The following is a 26676-nucleotide window of genomic DNA, read 5'->3' on the forward strand; positions in this document are numbered from 1 at the left end:
ATACCAGCACTTGTTGCTTTAGGGAAGGTGTGTGCTTTTCTTTGAACTGAGTTTATCTGTGGTATGTGACTGTAAAAATGGCTGACCCTTCGCTCTCTTTAAGAGACTTTAAGAGAATTTCTCCCTGTACACCCTGAAAAACATTTTTTATCAGAAAATCTTTGGTATTCACATTGGTATTCACATACAAAGAATGCCTTTATGAATATTTAACCCCAGAAGATAAGAAAAGCCTTTTTTTAGATCTTTACATAGTCACGGCTTCTGATTTGGGGAATTTACCTCAATGTAATATCACCATTATTGATTTTATTCCTCTGTCATTGATGTTGTTGCATCAGTTCAAGAAGTTCCACAGAGAGCTCATCACCGAACTGGAAAAGAAAACAGATATGGACATCAAGTACATGAATGTAAGTATGGTATGATTTTGATCTATTTTTAAAAGTTATATCTTAGGGGCTTTTACACCTTTATTGGGATAGGACAGTATAGAGCTGACAGGAAATCGTTGGGAAGAGATGGGGAGCAGGTTCGGCAAAGGACGCTTGAGTCGGGAATCGAACTCGGGTCGCCGTGAGCGCACTGGCGCTATATTTCGACGCGCTAACCACAGGGCTATTGGTGCCAACATATGATTCAGATCTTAGTCTTATAGGCCTATATCATTGCTGTCCTTCCGAAACCTCGGATGTCCAAATGAGTTTTTCAGGAAATGGAAAAAACACTGTGTGTCAAAGTTGACTTTTTAATACGTTTTATTGGTTATATATTGCAAAACCCAGTGACAAATATAAAGGGTGACAAATAATAATGATTTTTGGCAAAAAAATAAGAACCACACAAAATATGGAGATACAAGGCTTCAGAAGGACAGCAGCGATATGTAATATGCAAATATGACATGCACCTGCGTGAGCTGGAATGTTTCATTAATTCATTGATTTTACAATCCATCTAGGCCACTTTCAAAAGATATCAGTCAGAGCACAAAACAAGACAAGACTGTTTGGACAAATCGCAAGCTGACCTGAAGAAAATGCGCAGAAAAAGTCAAGGGAAGCATTCGTCTAAATATGAAGTCAAAGAAAATGAGGTAAGTGCATCTTGTATTACTGTATAATGCTATCGGACCTAATAGTTGGACAAAAATCAGTCTTAATAATTTTCCTGGAAATTAGCCTGCATTGGATTATTTATTGTTGTACATAAGAAACTGGAAGAGGTGAAAATATTTTTAAATTACATTTACATTTATTCATTTAGCAGATGCTTTTATCCAAAGCGACTTACAAGTTGGGTAAACAATGGAAGCAATTAGGTCAGCATTAGGACAACAAAAAGCATAAGTGCAATAAGACATGTCTCACAAAGCCTACTACAGTATTCAGAGCTAAGTTTTTTTTTAAATATATATACTGTATATATATAGATAGAGTAGAAAAGATATAGAAGTCAGAAATGATTGGTCAGGTGCTGACAGAAGAGATGTGTTTTCAGCCGATTCTTAAAGATGGCTACAGAATCTGCTGATCATCTGCTAATCATTCCACAAATGTGTAACCGACGCAGAGAAGGTACGTGAGAGCGATCTTTTACCTTTTTGGTAAAAACGTGTGCTCTCTTCGGTTCATTGAAGACCACTCTTGCTGCTGCATTCTGGATCATCTGTAGAGGTTTTGTTGTGCAAGCAGGAAGTCCAGCTAGTAGCGCATTGCAATAGTCCAGTCTGGACAGAACTTAATTGTAACATTTGAAAAAAATGCACTTTTTAATTTTTAAATACTAGTTTGTTTTAGCTCATCATCACCATTGAGCTTCTTTTAAAAGGGTCATTGCTTCTTTGAACAAATAGCAGTGAAAATCTGTTTACATAACATGTTTGCTTATGAATGTATTTCAGTCCTGTTTTGACAGAGGCATGAAGGCAAATTGAAATTAACAAAGAAACCAACAATGGTGTGCTTTTAGTCCATCCATCATTTTGGTTGCTATTTACAAATCACAGCGAGTCTAACTGAGAAATGAGAAAGTCTTATGAAACTATTGTAAGCACAACAGCACACTCCAGACCATCATTCTGGGTGGGGCTGGAGAAGCATTTATAAAAACTTGTTACTCAACACGAAAGTATTTGTTCACCAAAACGGTTTGAGTATCGCCCGGTTCATTCATTTACCTACATTATGACGTCATTTGAACGGCGCGTCTTTATTGCTTATCATATAACGTCATTTGTGTCTGGGATCGCCTCCAAAAACGTGTCATTTTATGCCGCTGACAAATCCTAAAGTAATAACAAACGGTTTTAAATGCCATGCTGTAACATAAAACTTTAGTCATCCACCACTAGACGTAAAAATGATTTTGACGAATGACAGAAAACAACTCCAAGGAAACAAGAAACGTTCATGGTCACTATGACAACTTAGACCCAGAGGTATTAGAGGAAGGGCTATCCTGTAAAGAAGGATACAGCTCTTTGTGTTTCTAGTGTCATTTTAAAGCACTGCTGGATAAAAGCAGTGATTCCACTGTCTGAAAAACGAGTTACTCACAAAACAATGACTACATGTGGGGTTGCCTTTTTTAAATGTTGAAATGTTGATTCTAGAGATGCACAGATACTAAATTTCTTCGATACAGATAGCCGATTATTCAGAGTGATATCTGCCGATGCTAATACCGATTCTGAAGATTAAATTATTTCTTAACTTCCTAATTGCTATTAATTCATATAATGACTATTAATTTTGAACATCAAACTGGTGATGTTTCTTTACATTTTCTTTACACAGAGAACAAATTCATTGCATTTTCCTGTCCTCTTTTCATCGACAGGATACATCGGCCCTGTTAATCGGCTGTTTTTAAACTATTAAATTGCCTTTATAGGCCGATAACGATTACTGGCCTATATATTGGTGCATTCTTCTGAGTTTGTTAAATGTGATATTTTTATTCTCCACTGTATATCTATCCTTCTAGAAACACACCATCATGTTATGTGGAGGCATGTGACTATCAGTTTTTACATCACAGTCATTTCTAGGACTTCTATCACAATATATGATATTATGGCAGTGTTACGTTGCATTTCATAGTCTGCATATTCACTAAAGATGTACTGTAAACATTTATTTTTGTTTGCACTTGCTCTCTATAAGCAAGGGTTGCATTAGAGCATTTTGTATCTTGACTTATTGATAGAAAGCAAGTTACTGTGATTTCAGAGAAATGTAGACAATTATGTTAATGTTTTCTTATCAGTATTTTAATGTTTTCAAGGATTATTCATGTGTGCAAATCAGTCATCATGATACAGTGTTATTCAATGATTATCATTGACACAAGTTGCGTGATTCTAGTTATGTGATTCAGCAATATTTTCTGATTATGGGTTTCAGTGTTTAGAGACCATCACATCCCGGCAGACAGACATGCAGACGTTTATTGCAGAGGGATGCAGGGAAGCCCTGTTGGAGGAGAAGAGGAGATTCTGTTTTCTAGTGGATAAACACTGTGCCTTCACTTATGAACTAACAGCATTTCATGACAAGGTGACCTACATAAAATGAAGAATTTAGTTTGAGCTTACATTTATTTAATTCACCATCTCTTTATGTTAAACCAGGGGAGTCAATTTATGTTTTTACATGACTGTGGTCCGCCAACACGGTTTGCTTGGTTTCCATTAAACCGTTTGATTTTTCCACAGGCCAAAGAGATGCTGACTGTAAAACTTCCCAGCTGGCAGGATAAGTGTACCGATGCCACCCAAGTGCCCGACACAGTGAATACCATGATTGAGAGCCTTCAGACCCCACTGTCAGTCATACCCGAGACCTCGCCTATGGCAGCACGCAGCAGCAGGGTCAGTCTCACAAAAAACACCCTATACATTCATTGACATTACACAATTTACACAATTGGCAAATATACAAAAAGCCTAAATGCATTGGCTTTTTGGACTTTAACTCATATCCCACTCTAACATTTTTCACATTGTTTTATTACCCTTGTCGATATGTTTATTTTCACATCAGAACAATTCAGTGAATCCGCCACCAGCCCCGTCGCTCAAAGCCCACACGAGCCCACTGGCCAACATGTTCTATCAGGACGCTCCCAGAAGCCCCATTTCATCCGAGCAGTACTCAGGCAGGCCCAATGCTCTCATGCTTTCATCTTGTTTGATATGTTTCTACGTAAATAACACTTGCTTTGAATTCAACAGATCAGGACAGTCTAGATGGAAATGGCATGTCCAGATCTACGTCTTTGTCTAGCGGGATGGATATGGGAAAAAAGACCAGGGTACAAACTATCTTCCCCCACACCGCAGGGAATAATGAGACTCTGCTGAGCTTTGATGATGGAGACATCATTACACTGCTGATTCAAGAGGAGCGGGACGGATGGCTGTATGGAGAACTAGAACACGCTGGACAGTAAGTTCAGGCCATTCCTTGTCATATGTAAACATACAGTATATTCACTACCATTCTAAAGTTTAGGGTCACTTGAAACTGAAATGTTTCTCATGATTTTAAAAAACCTTTTTGCTCTGAAGACATATGTCTGAATGTTTAAAACTAGTAATGTGAAATACTTTTTATAAAAATTATTTACAGTAAGGTTGTATATGTTAACATTGGTCAATGCATTGGCTAACATGAACTAACAATAATTCTACATCATTCATTCATTTTGGTTCTTGTTCATTTTAGCATTTACCAATACATTATTAATATCAAAAGATTAACAGTAAACATTAGTTAATGCAGCATCACAGTTTTTTTTTTTTTTTTTTTTTCTTTTTTTTTTACAAATACTGTACTTACATTTGTCTTATTGCTTTGACAGTATTGAATTGATTTGACGAGATATAATTCGGTAAAAAATCCCTTTAACTAAGGCCTAGTTATGGCTTAAGCTAAGCCTTGTCTGTGAAACCGGGCCAAAGTCTTTTTAAGTTAAGGTCCAGTGCGGGATGTTTTGTATGATCTATTAACAGAAATGCAATATAACATACAAAACTGTGTCTTTAGATGTGTATAAAAACCTTACGTAATGAAAAGTTATGTTTTTATTACCTTAGAATAAACCAGTTGTATCTACATAGGGAGCGGGCCTATCTACATGGAATTTGTTATGTCGCGCAGCCATGTTTTGTACAGTAAGCTCTAACGGACAAACAGCTCTACAGAGCGTGTTTCGTATATGTTGGTCTTCTTCGTGTGTTTTTTTAGACGCAGCTTGCGTCATCACTGAGTTGAAGACGCACAAAGTAGTAAGTCATAGTACGGAGAGAAGGAGAAGTCGTCGTCGTCTAGCTGAAGCAATTGATTATTCTGTCTTAGAAGTTTTGATAAAATGGAGGACCATGCGTATTGTGCACAAGAGCCGACAGAGCGTGAATCTCTGTCAAAGAAGCGCAAACGTGATGCTGCCAGACGAATTCGAGACAAACGGCGGCAGAAATCCAGGATAAACATCGGTGTATCTATTACCAGATGGAAGGCACTGTTGAAAGACAAATGTTTTCAAGGTGATGCCGAAGTTGCCTGTTTTCTGCTAACGTTAGACTGGTAAGATAATTCAACATTTTCAATGTTTCCACTTTTTCAATGTTTACCAAACACCTGTTTTGTTGAAACGGTAACGTTAGCATTTTATACAAATGGCCATATAACCTCCGAATAATAATGTTTTTCCGTCCCTGCAGTACGTACTCCGGTTGTTCCTGACTTTACAAAGGGGGAGACAAACGTCTACTAACTTACACCTAACTGCCTATGTCGCTGTCAGATCAAACGCTTTGAACAGCGTTGCTATTTACGATTAGCTAACTTTAGTTACTTCACTACTCTCAGCGTGTACTAGATAGCACGCAAGAAATATACAGTATCTAATTATAGAATTGTAACAGTAACTTTCGCAATAGAATACATGTTAAATGATTAATTACGTTAATATATTGCCTTACCTTTGTAAAGAAACATCGTTGCTTGTATCACTGTTATCCGCTGTCTCAGTAGACGACATCTTTTTTTACTGTTGCGGCCACCGTCATACTTCGAAAGGGAGGGGTGAGTAAATGACTCAGAGATTCATTGCAAAACTATAGTACAACGCTAGTGGCCGCTGATTTTCAAGAACTGCGCCTTTAAGTCACTTTCCATGAGGTCATCAGTGAGCTGTTGGTATGAAGGGAGGTCATTCTTTTGCTATGTGAAGATGTTTTCATGGTAAATGTTTACAGAGTCAGCATATGACGTATGCATTCACTTCTGAAATGCGCGGTATGTCAAACACGCCTCGCCATATTTCTCCCAATATTAACAGGGTTAAATGGTCAGAAACATGGAACCATTATTCCAGCTCAGAAAAGTTAATGTTGCTAAAAAGTTCAAGTCAAAATGACTCAAAGGGGTCATGTGACACAGCTAAAACTAATATTATGGTTTGTTTTAGATGTAATGCAATGTGTATACATGATTTAAGGTTAAAAGCGCTGTATTTTCCACATACTGTACATGTTTTTATCTCCTCTTTGCCCCGCCTCTCTGAAACGCGTGAATTTTTTACAAAGCTCATCGCTCTGAAAAGCGAGGTGTGCTATGATTGGCCAGTTAACCAGTGCGTAGTGAATGGTTGAATACTGCAAGCCCAAGCGTGTGAGGGAAATGTAACACCTCTTACCATAGCAATTCTACTGACAGGTACGCCCACTTTACTTGCGTATACATTTGGGCGGTCTTAGTCAAACCATACCACGAACTGACGTAGATTTGTGGGGTGTGGTTACACGAGACCTTTCAGGCAGGTTTGGGTGAGCATTTGCTTTTAGATAGAATGCATCTTTTGTTCCGACACTTTCATTTTTGGAATTTAAAATGTCTAATACATGCATGGGCAACTTATAACACACCAAAGACACAGAAAAACACGTATTCGCGCCTTATGACCCCTTTAAATGTTTTACATTTGTGTGAATCTGTTAATCATTCGATTTGACTAAAGCTGATATTTTTTGTGTAAAACTATTTGCAAACTTTCTCTGCTTGACAACAACATGTAGACTACTATAATTAATTAATACAATAGTTATATAACATAGCCTAATTATTATAGTAACATGATAACACTTTACACCAGTGGTCGCCAACCCGTCGATCGTGATCGACTGGTCGATCTTTGAGACGTTACCTGTCGATCCCCGAAAGTAGGCTAATAGGAAAATTAATAGACAAATATATTGTGCCTGATCAATGTTCAGTTTTGCAAGCGCATCTCTCTTTCTCTTCATTCAGCGGTTGTATGTTTTTAAGTTCTGCATTAATCTTTTCATGGCTGTGTAAATAATGATTCCCTGCGTGAGTTTTTAATGCAACCGTTATCATTAATCTCATTTCATTGTGATGCGTGATCGCTCTTCAGCGTTTCTAATGTCGGTGGTCAGTGATCAAACGCAAAATGACTCGCGCATGCAGTGGCGTAACTGTCATTTGGAGGTCACCATACTGTTGCGGTGCATTACACTTAAAAACTGTTTATTCGTATGACATTAAAATGCCACTTGTTCGTTGGTGTACACGTTTTTGTGCTTTGACACTGGATGCGCAAGCAAGCGCCGCGAGTGTGGATGATGCACGCATTTCATACTGTCCGCGTATCAGGAGTCGCGGCTCTCTGTCTCTCTGTCAGCGAATATAACTTCAATAATATAACATTAAAAGTGGCGCATTTTAATGTTGAGCTTGTCTGAAAGACAACATCAGTCTATTCACAAAGTTGTAATTGTGAATGATGGTAAACTGCAGTTTTCAGTACTATCTCATGCAGGAGATGACATCTGCTGACGTCCTATTTATGTTTTCAATTAGCCTAATATGATCGCCCATTCCATACTACATTGTCAGACCTTTAGCTATTTTGTGAAACAGATACTTATTACCAGGACATTATTAGACGGGTAAAAGTAAATAGATAAATGATTTAACATAAATAATTGACCTTGTTGTTATTATTAGGGCCTATTTATAACATTTCCATCTATATACTGTATTTACTTAATAAAAGTAAACCAAATAAATGCATCATAAATAACAAATCTTTATACAGTAAATACCTAAATAATTAGGGTCTTGTTAAACTTATTCTTAACCTCGTTTTAATGTCAAGCTGTCATGTGTGAATTAGTCCTTGAGCTGGTGTTTGAATTGGTGTTTTTCACCTCATTTTGGCACACTGAAAGTGGCAACTCTACATGTTACAGAGTTTGCTTAGTTGCATCTGAAAAGTGGAACAAAGAATTTCAGGTAATTCAAATAGACCCACAATTATAGGCTAAATAAAAGGCCCCAAGCTGGAGGTTCAATCTGGGCTGTTTTTATTTTCAACTTTTTGAGTGGTAGATCTAGTCTTTCAACAATTCCGAGGTCGGGGATCATGGGCCCAAAAAGGTTGGTGACCACTGCTTTACACTAAGGTGCTATTTGTTAACAGAAAATGCATTTGCTAACATTAATTAACAATGAACAACTTATTTTTCAGCATTTATTAATCCTTGTTAACGTTATTTATTGTCAATGAAATTATTCATGTTAGTTCATGGTGCATTAACTAATGTTAACAGACACAACATTTGATTCTAAAAATGTTTTGGTAAATGCTGAAATTAACATGAACTAAGATTAAGCAAAATGCAGTGGAAGAGTTGATCATTAACAGTAACATAGTTAATATAACTGGACCTTTGCTTACAGTACAGTACCAAACAGGGACAGGTATTTTTCTGAACATGTTGAAATACTCGAACATTATGACAATTATTTAAATAATCCAGATTTTAAAGCCCCCTGTAACAATTTCAGACAGACAGGTCAGTTACATGACTTTTGCATGGTCTTGTTTTTGTTTATTTTGCCTATTTTAATGACCCGCTGTGTTTTCTACCGTTTTAAAAGCCCAGGGTCCGCAGGTTTCCCCTCGCTAGTGATAATGTTGTCACCAGCACTATTTTGAGAAATAAACTGTCTTGATGCACTGACGCACACTGAGTTCAAAGTTGCTGTGTGACAGTTCCTAAGCAACCACATCCAAATGCATTCTTCATACTACATTGTGTTCTGCTTTACATCTGTGGGATTTTGAGAACTCATAAATGACACATTTTGTTTATCAGACATGGTGCACATTATAGTTTCACATTTTGTGTTTAATTGCAGACGGGGTTGGTTTCCTTCATCCTATTGTCGAACTTACAATGAGCCAGCTATCGGGAACAGGTGACTGGGGTTTATCTTCAAATTTGGGGAGGAAATATCGATGGCATTTCAAGTAAAAGCTACAGTGTTTATTCATCTGTTCAAAAATGAAAGTGATCAGGTGAATGACTGTCATCTTTGTAATTTGTGTTCAGCAGAGTGGAGAGCTTGATGCACAGTCAGACTGATGGTCCACAGCGCCGGGAGGAGGTGGAGGAGCCTGTGCTGCTGCCCCCGCCTGACTACAGTGACTCATTCGGGGACAGACCCATCAAGCCCTCCACCCCCTCTCCACAGAACACGGTAAACACAACGCAGATGCTAATGTGCAAGCTGAGTGCATAGTTGATGAAGCTGCCGATTTGCAATTTGCAGCAATGAAGTCACTTCAAAACAAAACAAGTTACAAGAAGTTGTTGAAGAGATCATTTATTCACTTTCATGTCATTCAAAACATGTACAGTACATGACTTTCTTCTGCAGAACACAAAAGAGGATATTTTAAATGTTGGTAACCAAACAACACCGGCCCCATTGACTTCCATTATATGGAGACAAAACCACTGAGACATTTACATACATACATTTACATTTATTCATTTGGGAGACGCTTTTATCCAAAGCGACTTACAAGCAGGAGAGCATATAACATTTTGTCAACACGTTAAACATCACCGTTAGTTTACAAGGCCATGCTACTAGGAGGATTAAAGCCAGAGTAAGCAAGGGAGAGAATGCACAACAAAAATGTGCTTTTATTATTAGACACAAGATATAGACAGCTAATGGTTAGTCAAATAAATACGGAACAGGTATGTTTTGAGTGGTTTTTTTTGAAAGTTGTGAAGGATGCTGCAGTTCGGGTGGAGGCTGGCACCCTTTTCTGGCCTCGCTCATTTTCAGACCGAAGATGACGGGAGGGGATGTAGACCTGTAGCAGTGAGTTATGGTATGGGGCGAAATTGCCATTAGCGTTCTGAAGGCCAGTGTCAGCGATTTAAACTTGATGCCACCGGCAACTGGCAGCCAGTGAAGTGAAATCAGGAGGAGTGTTACAAGGGTTCTTTAAGGCTGATTGAAAACTAGCTGTGCAGCTGCATTCTGGATCATTTGCAAGGGCTTGACTGCATTGGTTGGAAGGTAGTCCAGTCTTGATATGATCAGAGCTTGGACTAGCAGCTGAGAGGCATGCTCCCGACTGGAACGGCCTGATTTTCCTGATATTGTAGAGCACATACCTGCAAGTTCGACTGGTTGCTGCGATGTGAGAGGTGAATTTCAGCTGGTCGTCGAACATCACCCCCAGGTTCCTCACAGACTTGGTGGGTGTTATAGTTGAGGATCCGAGCTGAATGGTGAGGTGGTTTTCAATTGATGGGTGGGCCGGTATAACCAGGAGTTCTGTCTTGGAGAGGTTGAGTTTTAGGTGATGCTCCTTCATCCAAGAAGAGATGTCCAGAAGGCAGGCAGAGACACGGGCAGAGATGGTGGGGTCATATGGCTGGAAAGAGAAATAAAGCTGCCTATCATCTGCATAAAAATAGTATGAGGACCCATGTGCTTAAATAATTGGACCCAGGGAGGTGGTATATGTAGAAAAGAGCAGAGGAGCAAGAACTGATCCCTGAGGAACTCCTGTTGTCAGGTGCTGAGATCTGGATGTCTCGCCTCTCCAGGATACCTTAAAGGATCTGGCTGTGAGATAAAAGTCAAACCAGTTGAGTGCAGTTCCAGAGATGCCCAGTTTGGAGAGAGTGGATAGCAGGATCTGGTGGTTCACCGTGTCAAATGCAGCAGAGAGATCAAGCAGAATAAGGAAAGATGACAAGGATTTAGCACTTGCCTGCCGTAGGTTACCGATGACAGACAGTAGAGCGGTCTCTGTAGAATAGGGGTTGCACGACTACTGATTTTTGCTAGTCGATTTCTTATTAAAACAATACTCGAATTACTCGACTACTCGTGGCTTATACACCGTAAATGAAAATACATATATACAATTCGTGTCAACAAGAGTTTATTAAAGACCATAGCCTAATGCAACAATTTCTTAATATACGTGAATTGTAAAAACACTATATTTGTAACATGACATACATTAATTATATTTGTAATGTACAGAAAGTAACAGCTACGCAATATTGTAATTTTAACATTCACGTCGTATTTTTTTTGCAAATATATGCGCATGCATACTGTATTTATAAAACTAATTAAAACATTAGTAAAACAGTTAAAACATGAATACATTTTATTTCATATTTAACAAGTTTCTTAAGGTACTAACAATATAAAAACAAAAATAATCTTACTTCAACCAGTTTGAAAATGACAAAATAACATAGCCTAGTTATTGTCAACAAGCGTTAACGAATTAATAGCCTAGCCTAATGCAACAAATATGTTACATGCGTGAATTGTAAAAACATTATAATTATAACATGTAAAATATATGTAACATACAGAAAGCCGCAGAAAGTGCAATTAGAAGCATGGCAATCATAACATTCACGTATTTCCAAACTACATATTTCTGCATGCATACTCACTGAATTCATAATACTAATTAAAACATTAGTAAAACAGTTAAAACATGAGTACATTTAATTTAATAAGTTTCCAGCAGTAATAACAAGAACAAATTGAATCTTACTTCAACCAGTTCGAACGTGCGTAATAGACTAATACAAGTCATTGCCGTTATTGTTTTCGTCCTCTTACCACACACAGTCTTTGGTCAAGCTCTTTGATCACTGGTTTGCCTTATATCCTTTATAAAATCCACAAGCAAATCTATTATTACCTGTCTTCTCTCTGGAATCGGGCGTTTGCAGATTTCACCTCGTTTGCTTCGTGGACGTGGTGTTCGCCTGACTAACATTTGGCGTTGTGGTTGGGTGTTTCGATCGCAGATGGTTGTGCATAGAAGTTGTACTGCTGTTATATTTTAAAGTAGTCTTACAGAGTTGGCAAATTACGTTATTTTTGTCATCCTTGACGAAGTACTTCCACACATCTGTTGCGTGGTGCTTGTTGGTGACGTTCTCCATTTTTAGTTAATTTCTTCTTCTTTAGAGTTTATTGGCGGTTGGCAAAGCGACTAAGGGGCTGTGTCCACCAAGGCGTTTATGCCTGCGGCCGGCATGTTTTTTCAATTGTTTTCAACGGTAACGCCGCGCTTTTAAAAAAAGCCATCAGTTGAAATTTTTTTCTGCTCTGCGCTGGTGCTATGCGTTTTTCCCACAATCAGCGCCGCCGTTCGACTGGGTGCCCAGAGTTGAAAAACGCTCAACTTTTGGCAGAACGCTGCGTTTGCAGCGGGCGTTTTCTGCCAAACTCCTGCCGTTTTCAGCCGCGTAAATGCACCTCGGTGGACACAGCCCCTTAATATGCATAACCGCCAACGACTGGACTGGACTGGACTGGAGTGTGGATCATGGTCTTTGCATTTGCAGAACAAAGACAAAACAATTAATTAATTTCTGGTCAATACAGGCGCGAGTAGTCGATTGCTTTCTACAGCGCCGACTAGTGATTGAAGCAGTCGACCACTCGACTACTCGACTAGTCTATGCAAGCCCTACTGTAGAATGGCTTTTCATGAAGCCGGATTGTTCACTGTCCAGAAGGTCGTGCTGTGAGAGATAGGCAGAGAGTTGGTTAAATAATACCCTTTCTAGGGCCTTGGAAAGGAAGGGCAGGAGTGAGTTTGGTCTGTTGTTGCTGACCACTGAGGGGTCGAGTGTTGGCTTCTTGAGTAAAGGTGTTACCAGGGCTTGTTTAAATTAGGTGGGGACAGTACCAGTGGTGATGGAGGTGTTTATAATGTGTGTGAGTTGAGGCAGTAGAGAAGGAGAAGATAGCCTGTAGGAGGTGGGAAGGGATTGAGTCGAGGGGACAGGTGGTAGGCCAGGTGGAAAGGAGAATTTTGGAGACATCTGCCTCCGAAAGGGGAGAGAAAGAAAGGAGTTGAGGATAGCAAAGGGTAAGAGAGAGAGCAGGGATGTGTTGAGCAGCAAATTGCCTGCTGATGGTCTCCACTTTATCAGTGAAGAAGTTGGCAAAGTCATCAGAAGTATTGGTGGGAGGTGGAGGGGCATTTCTCAAAATATCTTTGATTGTGTTCCATAGAAGAAAGAGTCATATACTGTTTTCAAATGACATGAGGGTGAATAAATGATGACAGAATTTTTTTGGGGTGAACTATCCTTTTAAGCCTGCATGCACAATACAGTGTGACGTCAAAATGTGGCTTTTTTGTTATGTTACACAAGTACTTGTTAGAAGCAACAGTTGAACTACGGTTAGATCAACCAGACAAATAAAATAACCTCTACCTGGGCCTCTTCTTTTGGATCCTTTTTTGTTCTCCGGCTGGAATGAAATAGGCAAAGCCATTGATGTGTATTTCAGGGACTCCCTGATCAGATCAGGTTCCTTTCTAGAGCAAACTTAAAACCACAGCTTTTCCTTGCTACTCCACAGCAGTTATGTGTTTAGTATACAATCCAAAAGAGTTGTGCATTTATGCTATAAGCTTTTATATACAGCTACTTTTATATACAGCTATTTATAGGTAAGTGTTTAGGTAAAATGATCCTTTTTGTTTCATTCTTTGAAAAACTAACCATATTTCTCCCAAATATCAATTAAAAATATTGTTTCTAGATACACATCAAATACTGTAAAGAAAACACATTCCTATTCACTTTTAAGAAATGCAACAGTAATATTTGAACATGAATTTAGGAAAAGTTCCAAAAAAATTTTTTTTACTGTATGTGATAACCTCGATTTTTATCTCAGTATTCATATGTCTTGTCATGCTGTCAGTCTTTCACGTTGCTGTTGGATGACTTTGTCACTCCTGAGGTTTGATTTTGTTGAAATTCAACAGACAGTGGACTGAAATGACCACAATACAGCTAGAAATGCAGAATCAATGACAATTTAGAATGGTCTCTTAATTTTTTCCGTGGCTGTATATAAATTATTTTTATTTCATGATTGTTCGGTTGCAGGATCTTAATAGCTGGATATAGACCCAGAGTAATATAACCTTTGTCAGCTGCCAGGGGGCTTAGGGCGGGGTAGATGAATACTCTGCATTACTATCATAGTGAAGAATAAAAAGACATCTAAAAAATGCTCCCTACCTGGTTTTGACATCATGCGTGGGACATTGGAACACGGCTGAATGACCCCACATATCAGAATAAAGCCACAGATCGCCGCTTTAAGGCACTGACATTAAATAAAGTGTTTTAATTAGGCAGCTAAGTGTGTTTGGATAGCAGTTAACCTCAATTAAGATAATGTTATAATAGGAATGTGACTGTGGTTGCTGTCATGCTGCAATGTTCTGTATCATGAATGTAGCAAGAAAGTCCATATGGTTCATGTGCAAGTTTTGTGAAGCCAATGCCATATAGGACAGTACAATAGGTTTGGGTTGGAAATGGACTAAACTTGAATTTCATGTTTTTGTGCACTGCTCAAATGTTTGTATTGCAATTATTCTGATGATCTGAATCTCATACCAAGGTTATCTATGACATTGATAACGCAATATTGGTTGTGGTTGATCAGTATATCATATAGATCAGAAGGCACATGCAGAATTTTTTTATTGGATTAGTTCATGATAACATGAAACATAAGCAAAGATTATAAAACCTATCTTTAGCTCATGTACTTTCTTGTCACTTGAGGTTTCTGATTAGATGTCAACACTTGTTGATAAGTCAACACTTGTTGATAAGTCAACACTTCGCTGAAGCAAGCCAGCGTTTCAAGATTATCAAGATTCCTGACGCAGATAATGAGGTCATAGAACACAGCGAATGTTCCAAGTGTTCAAATTGGCTGGCAAAGTGACAGAATGACATTGACATCCTCATCAAACCAGTCCAACAAGGAAACGTCAGTGCTTACGTTATAGCTCCAATGATCGGAAACTAACTATCATTTCTTTTTCTTTTTTTATTCGAAGCAGGTGCCAAATGGTCACTCCATGCCTCCATTTCTAGGGTGAGTAATTTTAACCAAATATATTACCGGTACCCGTAAAATGGCCTAGAGTTTATCCCTCTCCTTTCAACCAAAGTGTCTCTGTTCCTCCTCAGGGGTGGGAATCCATTTACCACGGTGAGACTACGACCCACAGTCACAAATGACAGATCGGCCCCGATCGTTTGATGATGCCCCCCACAAACCGATGTACATTTGTGAGAGGTTTTCATCTATAATGACACGGTGCAGATAAGGAACCAAATGAAAGGGTTCTGTTACATCACCATTTTTAATCCACAGAGTTTCTAAAAGAACACCAGCACATTTAAATTCATGTGTCATTATTTAGAGGAATTTTAGACTTTGATTAATTTATTGTTTTACATTGTAACTGGATTCATACACAGCGCTTAACAAGCTCTTGACCTCTACACAATGTAGGCTATACTTAGTTTCTGACCATATTGGTCCCCTGTCTACTAGGGTCTTGTTAAGGTCAACTGAAGTCACGTATGTATGGCCTTATAGCCCCTTTTTCGAAACACAAAACAAATCTTGTTTCATTTCAAATTCCAGCGAAGTTGTGTGAGGTTTTAAATTTCCCAGATGCCAAAGTGTTTAGTTTGGGATATGGATTTATTTTCCATTGTACAATATCATTGTTTTTAAATTGAAATCCTCACTGCACATCTTCTTCACTTTTAGAGGAGAAAAATGTATAGACTGTTAAATTTTTTTATTCCTAACCTTGTAAAAGAGTAAAATGTGTGATAAAAACAGTCTTTGGAAAAATGCACAATGTTGGATTTAACTGGAGATTGTCTGATAATCATTTTTACCTTACTGATAGAAGACATATACTTTATGTAAATGCTGTTTCTTGATATATAAAGTATTATAAGGTTGTGTACATGTTATGCTGTCGCTAGCGTGTTATTGTATCAGGGAAACTGTTCTTGTAGACGTTTTACTTTTTGTGTTGAAATATTGATTTATTTACCCATTCCCTTTTACACCACATTCCTTTGAAATAAAGATATACTATAAGTGTATGAGAAAATTACATTGAACTGTTTTTAATGTTATTATTATTGTCACACACCCATGGCCAAGGCTTTGAAATCTGTTTTATTGAAATTATTTGGATGAAACATGTCAAGCCATTGTTTTAAAAGTTTGCACCTCTCTCTGGCATTTATTATTATTGGGAGCTCACCACTGTTTTAAATAATATTGTTTATTTCCCAGTGCTGTTAATATAAAGTATCTTAACGTGGCTAAATGTGCTGTGACAAATAGGCCTTAACTGGGTAGTTTTCTGTCTGTGCTGTAGTCAAGAGAGACTGATGCAGACCGCCCACAATTGTTTTGACATTATGTAGCTATATTTAAATGACATGTTTCTGTTCAATAGAGTTTCATCCCAGAAAAACGTATATTTATCTATTTATCTTTGTCGTTGGCATTACAGTGCCTTTATATACATATATTATATAAGGAGTCCTATTGCACGGCTAAAACGAATATTATTGTTTGTTTTAGATGTAACGCAATGTGTATACACCATTTAAAGTAAAAAAAAAAACGTTGTATTTTCTACATACCGTGCATGTCTGTATCTCCTCTTTGCCCCGCCTCTCTGAAACGCGCAGATTTTTTACAAAGCTCATCGCTCTGAAAAGCGAGGTGTGCTATGATTGGCCAGTTCACCAGTGCGTAGTGATTGGTCAAATACTGCAAGCATTTCACGGAAATGTAACGCATCTTACCATATTCGGAACATCAGATTCCAAAGCAATTGTACTGACAGGCGATACAATGAGATTTACAATTACGCCCACCTTAACTACGTGTAGATTTGGGCGATCTTAGTCAAATCATGTTACGAAGTTACGTAGATTCGCCGGGGTGTGGTTACACGAGGCGTTTCAGGCAAGTCTGGTTGAGCATTCACTTTTAGATAGAATGCATCTTTTGTTCCCACACTTTCAGTTGTGCAATTTTACGTGTCTAATACATGCATGGGCAATTTATAACACACCAAAAACACAGAAAAACACGTACTTCCGCCATACGACCCCTTTAAGATGCATATGTTGTGGTTCCACTTTAATGGAAATGTTTACAGCAGTATTTATTATCTGTCTTTTCCCAGTATTACAGTCACTAGGTACTCCAGCACATAATTCACCGTTGATATGACATCTGGGTGTAATTTACTCAAATTAGCTAAAAAAAATCCCAAATGAGATACTATTATTTTAGTATACTTAAGTATTTAGAATAGCAGGCTGTAGTGAAGTGTAGTTTATTGTAGGATATTATATCAGTTGTGGTATCGTGAAGTATAGGGCACTTTATTATTCTGTGATAACTAAATTGATATAAACTAATAAATGCTGGGTAAACTTTAGATAACAGCCCGCAATGTACCACATAGTGAAACAGAATTTGCAGCGTAACTAAAATAACATTTTCGTTGTAAGGAATACCCCCATCCTTTTGGGGCCCCTCAAATAAAAATGTATAATCTTAAACTTAAGATTTTAATTAAACCAAAAACATATTCAGTCATACAATGCTGAAACATCAATTCTTTTGGTTTGTGGGCCTATTTTTCTGATGTTTGATTGCGTAAAATTATGTACGGTGCCTTGCAAAAGTATTCATCCCCCTTCATTTTATTCATTTTGTTATGCTGCTGCCTTATCTTAAACTACTTTAAAAAAAAATTGTTTTACATGAATCTACTCTCCATGCACAATAATGACAAAACAAAAAACTGATTTTTGACAGCTTTGCAAATTTATTAAAAATAAAAAACAAAAATAAGGACATTGCATGAGTATTCACACCCTCAACTCAGAAAATGGTTAAAGCACCTTTACAGACTCAAATCTTTTTGGGTATGATGTGAAAAGCTTTACACATCTGCATTTGGCAATTTTCTGCCATTCTTCTGCTCAGATCCTCTCAAACTCTGTCAGGTTGGATGGAGATCATCAGTAGACAGACATTTTCAGGTTTCTACAGAGATGTTCAGTTGGGTTCAAGCACTAGCTGGGCCACTCAAGGACATAGACAGAGTTGTCCATAAGCCACTCTTGCATTGTTTTAGTTGTGTGCTTAGGATCATTGTCATGTTGGAGAATGAACCTTCTGCCCTGTCCGAGATTCTGAATGTTCTGGGCTAGGTTTTCATGATCATCATCTCCGTATTTTGTGTACAGTCCCTGAAGCTGAAAAACACCCCCACATCATGATGCTGTTTCCACTACAGTTAACTGTTAAGACGGTATTGTACAGGTGTTGAGCAGTGCTTGTTTTTCTCCAGACATGATGCATGAATCTGAGATTCATCAGACCAGAATATCTTGTTTCTGACACTTTGAAAGATTCGTTGAAGTACGTTTTTGCATATTTCAAGTTTCCATGTGTCTTCACTGAGCAAAGGTTTGAGTCTGGCCACTAAGCCATAAAGCCCAGATTGGTGGAGTGTTGCAGTGATGTTTGTCCTTCTGTAAGTTTCTCCCATCTCCATATATGATCATGGAGCTCAACCAGAGTAATCATCAGCTTCTTGGTCACCGCTCTAACCAAGACCCTTCTCCATCAATGGCTCAGTTTGGACAGGAGGTCAGCTCAAGTAAGAGATCTGGTGGTTCCAAACCTCTTTCATTGAGGATAAATGGAGGCTACATGCTTCTGTGAACCTTCAATACAGCAGATTTTTTTTCAGAAGTCTTCCCCAGATCTGTGCCTTGATACAATCCTGTCTCAAAGCTCTACTGGCAGTTCTTTTGACCTCATGTCTTGGTTTTTACTTTGATATGCATTTTCAGCTGTTGCACCCTTTATAGAGAGGTATGTGTCGCTCCAAATCATACTTATTCAATTGAATTTGGCACAGGTTAACTCCACTAGAAGTGTATAAACATCAACAAGCAAAACTAATGCTTCTGAGCAAAATTTCAAGTGTCCCAGAAAAGGGTATGAATACTTATGCAATGTACTTACTTCAGTTTTTAATTTTTAATAAATTTTCAAAGTTGTCACAAACCTGTTTTTTTGCTTTGTCATTATTGTGCATGGAGTGTAGATTAATGTAAATTATGTTTAATTTAAAGTAGTTTAAGATAAGGCAGCAACATAACAAAATTTGAATAAAATGAAGGGGGATGAATACTTTTGCAAGGCACTGTATTTCATAAAATACCCCAAAATCTGTTGCCCCCTGGATCCATCTTGGGTCCCCCCAGGGGGCCACAGCCCCCAGTTTGAGAACTACTGGTTTAGCATACCCCTTAGTTTTGAAATACAGTATAAATATTTTGTTTAACGTTTTCTTGACTCTTACATCTTTATTCCCCAAACGTTGCACATTGTTCCGATTTACCTACAGATATGCAATGTAGAGATACATTATTGTTACAATTAGTTACACTGTAAATTTTGTTTAAATATGCGGTACATTGTAATTGTAGGCTGTAATTTAAAGCGTTACCAAATTCTGTGATATACTTTAATATTTACTATTGTATGGTTTATTACAGTATAGTTCAAATACTGTAGTATACTTAAGTATTAGTAATGTATACTGTAGTATACAGTACAGTATTTGTTCAATAACCAGAAAACACATCTGTTAAAATAATGAAAATGTTGAACTGTAAGCAAACCACATGGATAAAAGCATCTGCCAAATGCATAAGCCCTCTTTAAAAAAAACTGCTACATTTGAGTATTTGCTATTATAAACTGTTGTAAAATTCTTATGTATTAGTATATTATGGAGTTTTTCAAACGTTTTTTAAGTATTTTTCATGTGTACAATTTTGACAATTTATGCCCAATGCAATAAAACAGAAACACAGTCAATACTATAACTACGTGCAAAAGGGTTAAATGCTATCGGAAGCACTGTCACATAATAGTTACGAGCCTTTCAGTTATTGAGTTATTGGCGCCCCCTATCGAAACAATAACCAGTTGCCCGTCAACGCGACTGTTAGCACTTCCTGTTTGGGTTTTCAGGAGAGTCAACAGCAGAAGAGCAGACGCAATCACAGACAGGCTTAACGCAACTAAACGACTGCAAAATGACAACATAACCACAGTGCTTTACACCCTGACGCAGATAAGGTAACGCTAACATCTCGAATGCACGAACTGTGATGATATTTACCTCAATGTCGTCGTGTCGTTTGCCTTCACCTGTCACTGCGGAAGAAGTGCAGTCATTCATCTCAACATGTAGCCGCTTGTATGTGACTATCTCTGTTTATTTGCATGCAATGTCTACTCACTTATGCGTTATGTGGTGTCTGTTGGTTTACGTGCTATTTGGCGTTACCTGCATCAACAAACAAGCGTTCAATGTCATCAACAAACAATATGAACATTTATCTGTTACATCCTAGCGTTCCTGATCAAATGTGTTGCTGAAAGGAACCTTTTGTAACACTGGACATCACTGACGTACAGATAACGTTACCAAATAATATCACAACATTGTTTATACCAGGTAATACAGTTAACATAATAGTTTCTAGGTTACTAGAAATTGTAGTATTCTATTATTGTACCACGATATTTTACAGCACTTTACAGTATCAAATAAAGGCTGTAAAACATAAATACAGTATTCATTTAGATGCGTGGTATTTACCATCTGATATCGTCATTTTAATATTTTATAACCACGGTGCTTTTTTTGTAAAGCTTGTAGGGATGTTACTTTGACTCACCCTCAAGTTGTTACAAACCTGTATATTTGTTGTAACCAAACCAAACGTTCTTGGATCCCATTGACTACCATAGAAGGAAAATTACAATGGTAGTCAAAAGACCCCAGAACTGTTTGCGGTCTTACATTCTTCAAAATATCTTCTTTTGTTTTCAACAGAACAAAAAAATTACAAAGTAATTTTTCATACTGTGGTAGTCAATGGGGTCCAAGAACTGTTTGGTTATAAGCATTCTTCAAAAAGCATCTTTATCTGTGGTCATCCAAACAAAGAAATTTATACAGATTTGGAACAAATGATGACATTATTTTTATTTCTGGGTGAACTGTTCCTTAAATGTTTGTAAGGGTGTCTACAGTGGCTGTATTCGCATGCAGTATGCCTATGTTTTTGCTCCCTGACCGAGGTAGACTCTTTATGGCTTCTAAAGGCATTAAGAAGTGTGTTATTTGCCATCTGATAGATGGTATTGCTGGGGTACCAGTCTTGAATTTTATTTATAGAAAAGCTTAGGACTAGGAGGCAATAAAATAACGTCAAGGTTTAATCTTCAAGGTTCATTTCAACGTTTTAGTGCAGCTTTAGGATCTGTAATAAATACGTGACTAAGTCAAATAGGCGTGTAACAATATAGGGTGTGGTATGATATGCAGTATCACAACCAGTGGAGGCTGGTGCTAAAAATATTTGGGGGGGCGCAAACAACAACTGTCAGTAATGCAGGACTATAAATAGCCATTAATCAGGTGATGTATCATTATTACAGTCAATGTTAATACATGCAAATAAATGTACTATGAATCAGTGAATTTGAATTGAAAGTGGGTTTATTATCAGTGATGAAGTAATCAAGGTAATCATTCAAAAAAAAAAAACACACTATAGTTACCTAATCATTGGCCATTAACACTATTTGAAAATAAATTTTGCTCTCCTTTCTTTCTGACTTGCAAATTTCTCAATGACCTTCTGGTTAAAGTCAATGATCTCAGTCACCATTCTCTTCTCCATTGACAGCATGGCCAATGCATTTAGCCTCTCCTGGGTCATGCTATTTCTCAGAAAAGTCTTAACTCTTTTCAAAGTTGAGAAACACCTCTCAGCCTCTGCTGTGGTCATGGGTGTGGTGATGAGGATCTTTAGGAGAGTGACAGTCTCTGAAAAGACTTCTTCAAGATTGTTCTCCTTAAACAGCTGCAGTAGGTCCACAGCACCACAACAGGTTCTGAACTCTTCCTTGCAGTAGATGAGACTAAGCTCTGTCTTTAGCTTACTCCCATTGAGCACTGGATAGGCCTTCAAAGTCCTACTCAGTGCATCTTCAGGAAACGCCACTGTGTACTGTTCAAACCTGTCTGCTTGCAGCAGGGTGGCACTAACGAGGTGGCTTGTGAAGCAGAACCGTTCCATGGTGTGTTGGAGTATGGTGTCACAGACCTACAGAGTGAAGGACAAAAACAAAAATGATGTAGTGATGACAAAATGTCAATTTCAACTGCAACATGATCAGTTGTAAGTCATAGAGAGACGGAGACCAGTTTCAGTGTTTGAATCCCTGATTTATCCAAACTTCATACATATGGACTAGACAAACATGCCAAGTTTCATGAACTTCTGATGCTTAGGGCGCTAATAGCATTTTTTTATTATCAGCCATTTTCATATCAATCAGATAAAAAGGGCACACCACTAGAGGAAACCTAAGAATAACAAATCTATTTAGATCACTATTTAAAGACTATGAAAATGGTTAAATAGATTGACTTGTAGTAAAATATGCATTGCAAATAAATGTAGTAGAGTTTCATAAAGTTTAATAAAGCCCAATATCAAAGGATCTACTCTTTGCTACAATATTTAAGCAAAAAAATTATAAACTCAAAGACATGAGAACACATTTAGTACCCAAAGAGGGTAAATGAAACCATGCCGTTTAACTTGTTGTTAATATTTACTTTCTTTTTGATAGCTTCCTTTGATAGCTTTTCTATGAAAAACTGCAGAGTAACAAGGACTACAATAAACTTACCTCTGTTGCAATCCGTTCATGGACGTCTGGACTAAGCAACCGCCGCCTCTTTGGTTGAGAAGCTCCTTCACTGCTTTGGTTAACCAGAGAATGGAGAGAATTTCTGCAAAGGATTAAGAAAATGTATGACTAATAACAATAATAATGATAACAAATTCAAAAGAAGGAATACAGCTGCTACCTGATCTTCTGTATGTCCTGCTGGAACTGCTGGATGCTCCCCTTAATGTGGACTGAATCTATGTCCTTCTTCTGGAGTTTGGCATAGAGGATGTCCACGTGTGGCATGATGTTGTGGAAAAGTTGCAGAAAAAAATTAAAATCCTGATCCTCCAGCAGCATGGCAAAGCCTCCTGCCTCTCTGGTGGTAACAGGGTCAAAGTCACCTGAGTCTCGAATAGTTTCAAAACAGCGAATGAGGCCCTCTCTGTGCTCAAACACTGTATTGATGGCACGGCTGTGGAAGTTCCATCTAACACTGCTTGATGTTGGTAGTCTATGGGCAACTACTTTATCAAGAACATCTGTGCGCTTGGGTGATCTTGAAAAAAAGCTGGCAAATCCTCCAAGGTTAGAAAAAAAAATTCTAACTTTGGGTATGTGAGAAGTGGCCTTTTGCATTATTAGATTGAGCTGATGAGCATAGCAGTGGATGTAATGGGCATTTGGGTACACATCTTGAATCTTCCTTTGAACACCTGCAGTGGCACCTCTCATCACGCTGGCTCCATCATACGCTTGGGAGATGAGTTTACTCTTCTGATCCTCTGGAAGGATGACAGTAAGATGCTCTTTTAGTGCTGTAGCGATGGAATCAGCTGTAGTTGAATGCAGATGAATAAAAGCAAAAAACCTCTCCTGTACGTTGCTTTTGCCATCAATGTAGCGCAGCACAAGCACAAGTTGGCACTGTGTGGCAATATCGGTGGTCTCGTCGGCCTGGATTGATAGAAAATCGCTGTTTTGTGCTTCTTGGATTATGTGTTCCCTCATAACAGACAACATACAGTCCAACAGCTCGTTCTGCACGGTTTTCGAAGTTCCCTTAAACACAGAGGCATTCTCGAGGTGCTCTTTCAAAACTCCATCAAGAGAAGCAACAAAGTCGACCAAGCCACGGAATATCCCGGGGTTATCTGAGCTCTCGCTCTCATTGTGGCCACGCAAAGCCAGCTCAAATGCGCCACAAAATTTTACACAGTCTATTATTCTAGACAGGATGTGTCGATTTTTTGTGACCTCTTCATTGTGCCTTCTAATGCCAATCCTGTAGCCTTCATCTAGCTGTTCAGCAATGCTAAGCTTCCCAAAAAACTGGAGCCTCATAGCGTTGTCAAGATGGCTGCGGCTACTTTCATGTCGCTTGCACTTATCAGAGAGATGTTTTAAATCGCAAACCCCTGTTGTTGTCCACAACGTTTCGGTGCCAAGACTTTGAAACAGCAAACAGGGAAAACAATAAAAGGCATGACTTACATCGCATCCAGCTAGCCAACTCCGTTTTCCATAAGAAGTGCCGGAAAAGCACCGAGTGTAAGATCGACCGCGATCACTTGACTGCTGCTGAATTTGCAAGTTGGGTCGATCTGGTCCAAGCTCCTTGATCCGTTTTTTTTCTTCATCTGAACGCCTTTGGAACGGGTATTCTTGTAAAGATAAAACCGAATTTTCTTTCATCTCGAGATAATTTCGCTTGCTTCCACGTTAATCAGTACCTGTCAGTCAAATGACAATCTGCTGGGCGGTAATGAGAGGCGTTAAGAACGGTCCAATCACATGAGGCCAAAAATATAAAAACAATATTGATTCGCTTACAACAAAAGTGGGAGGGTTTGGGGCGCAGAGTGCTGCGCCCCAAGGACGATTTGAAACAAGCCAATTAGAGCTCAGCCTCAAATCACATGCTTTTCAAAAATGTTCGTGCCTACATACACACTCGTTTGTCCGGCGCCCCGCACACGTATGAACAAAATACAATTTTGATTTTTTGATTTTTTAATAAATGATAATATGACTAACGGTGGAATAGTACGACTAAATTATTTTATTACGTTATTAATTTGCGATATATATTAAACTTATTGTTGGCATATTAAAGTAGCTTTCTTCTCTGGATAACTTTAAGGGGGCGGCGCCCCAGCGCCCCCTATTGACCGGCCGCCACTGATCACAACGCAAAAAAATCTGATATCTAGGGCTGCAACTAACGATTATTTTGATAATCGATTAGTTGGACGATTATTTTTTTCGATTAATCGGATATAAATGTAATTACATCTTTTGCTTATGATAAGTAAATCAGATATGGGAAAAGTATACACAACTGAACTCATTAGCCTTCTCCCAAAATGTTGAGAATGTCTCCATAATTAACACACCTGGTGAGTTGATTCAGGTGTGTCATATTAGAAGCAACTGACAATAGTCTCTCCCAAACGTGGGAGCGAGGGGAGGGTCGGCCAAGGAAATCATTTTTTTGTGCCGTGAAAAGTGAGATATTTGTCATTCAAATGTAGTGAAGTACAGTAAAAAGTAAACAGAAAAAGTAATACTTAAGTACAAATACTCAAAAAGTGTACTTAAGTACAGTACTCAAGTAAATGTACTTCGTTACCCACCTCTGAACTAAATAAACCACCAAATCAGGGTATTTAGCCTAATATGTACTTTGCAAAATGCAAACGCCACAAATTGGATTTTACTAATATAATCTTTAATTTTGTCATTTAAACACCTCTCCCTTTTAAACTTTCAAACTGCACAGCTTGAAGAGATGCATGCAAAACACGTCTGACTTTAAAACTGCGCACCTCGCGCTGCATGGAGAGACGCATGCACCGAGAGACACGTCTGACTTTAAGGCCACGTTTACACGATGAAAAGCGGAAAAGTGTTTCCGTTGCGTTTTTGAAAAGCTTCACGTACACATGACAGCGTTATCAAAACGGTCTGCATTTACACGGATCCAGGAAAATGGATAAAAACGCTGTAGTATGCACGCCAGGCCAGTGGATGGCGATGTTGTTGTGTAAAGAAACAGGACGTGCCTTGACATGTACACATGCACAGTTATAAGCCAAAAGTGCTTTTTAATACCATTGGTTGATGTATATGTGTGTCTAAAGTCTGGCGAATGTAATAGTGTGTCTCCGCTGGTCTTGTGGGTGCAGAAAATTCACATTTTGCTGGGGAAACATTAATACATAGTCGAGCAGCGAGAGCTCACAGTACGGGAAGCCGCTATTTTGTTTTAGCTATACTCGCTTGACTGAGCGCGTAATACGCATGCGCGTGACGTCATCGTTTTCAGGAAGTTCCGTCTTGCAGTTTACATGTTTTCAAAAAGTTGCACTTTGAGAGCCGTTTTCAAAAGTTTGCGTTTTCAGTCCCCTAAAACGCCGTTTCCGTATAAACGGACAGCTAAAACACTTTTTTTTTTTGCGTTTTCAGTTGAAAACGGTCTCGTGTGAACGGCCTCTAAAACTGCGCAACTTGTGCCGCACGGAGAGACGCAACCACGGAGATACACGTCTGACTTTAAAACTGTGCACCTCGCGCTGCACGAAGAGACACGTGTTACTTTAAAACTGCGCACCTCGCGCTGCACTGAGAGACA

General features: G+C 38.5%; 2 protein-coding genes across 6 annotated transcripts in view; one reads left to right on the forward strand and one right to left on the reverse strand.

Moving 5' to 3' along the window:
- The window catches only part of baiap2l1a (BAR/IMD domain containing adaptor protein 2 like 1a), a 28062-nt gene extending 11693 nt beyond the window's left edge, over window positions 1-16369 (forward strand). The window contains exons 5-14 of one of the 5 annotated variants that reach the window (XM_057358676.1): window positions 342-413; window positions 962-1096; window positions 3408-3560; window positions 3719-3874; window positions 4047-4161; window positions 4238-4451; window positions 9234-9293; window positions 9428-9575; window positions 15265-15302; window positions 15398-16369. In XM_057358676.1, the coding sequence (XP_057214659.1) occupies window positions 342-413; window positions 962-1096; window positions 3408-3560; window positions 3719-3874; window positions 4047-4161; window positions 4238-4451; window positions 9234-9293; window positions 9428-9575; window positions 15265-15302; window positions 15398-15470 (1164 nt within the window). In that variant the 3' untranslated portion in view covers window positions 15471-16369. Of the gene's footprint in view, window positions 1-341; window positions 414-961; window positions 1097-3407; window positions 3561-3718; window positions 3875-4046; window positions 4162-4237; window positions 4452-9233; window positions 9346-9427; window positions 9576-15264; window positions 15303-15397 lie in introns of those variants that run through there. The other 4 variants (XM_057358677.1, XM_057358678.1, XM_057358679.1 and 1 more) reach the window with 4 other exon arrangements.
- Window positions 16370-21709: 5340 nt separating this feature from the next.
- LOC130569168 (zinc finger MYM-type protein 1-like) lies at window positions 21710-25220 on the reverse strand. Its single transcript, XM_057358614.1, has 3 exons — window positions 23242-25220; window positions 23061-23163; window positions 21710-22468 (listed from the first exon to the last, which is right to left on the reverse strand). The coding sequence occupies exons 1-3, from the start codon at window positions 24735-24737 to the stop codon at window positions 21941-21943; spliced, it is 2127 nt and encodes a 708-aa protein (XP_057214597.1). The 5' UTR covers window positions 24738-25220; the 3' UTR covers window positions 21710-21940.
- Between the last annotated feature and the right edge of the window lie 1456 nt (window positions 25221-26676).

Source organism: Triplophysa rosa, linkage group LG18 (assembly GCF_024868665.1).
Source record: "Triplophysa rosa linkage group LG18, Trosa_1v2, whole genome shotgun sequence".
Lineage (NCBI taxonomy): Eukaryota > Metazoa > Chordata > Actinopteri > Cypriniformes > Nemacheilidae > Triplophysa > Triplophysa rosa.

Excerpts from the sequence above, each read along its gene's own strand:
- LOC130569168 (XM_057358614.1), bottom strand. The coding sequence starts at position 24,737 with ATGAAAGAAAATTCGGTTTTATCTTTACAAGAATACCCGTTCCAAAGG. Across the intron at positions 23,164-23,241 it reads CAGGACATACAGAAGATCAG|AAATTCTCTCCATTCTCTGG; the intron begins GTAGCAGCTGTA and ends AATCCTTTGCAG. Across the intron at positions 22,469-23,060 it reads ATGAACGGATTGCAACAGAG|GTCTGTGACACCATACTCCA; the intron begins GTAAGTTTATTG and ends TTCACTCTGTAG.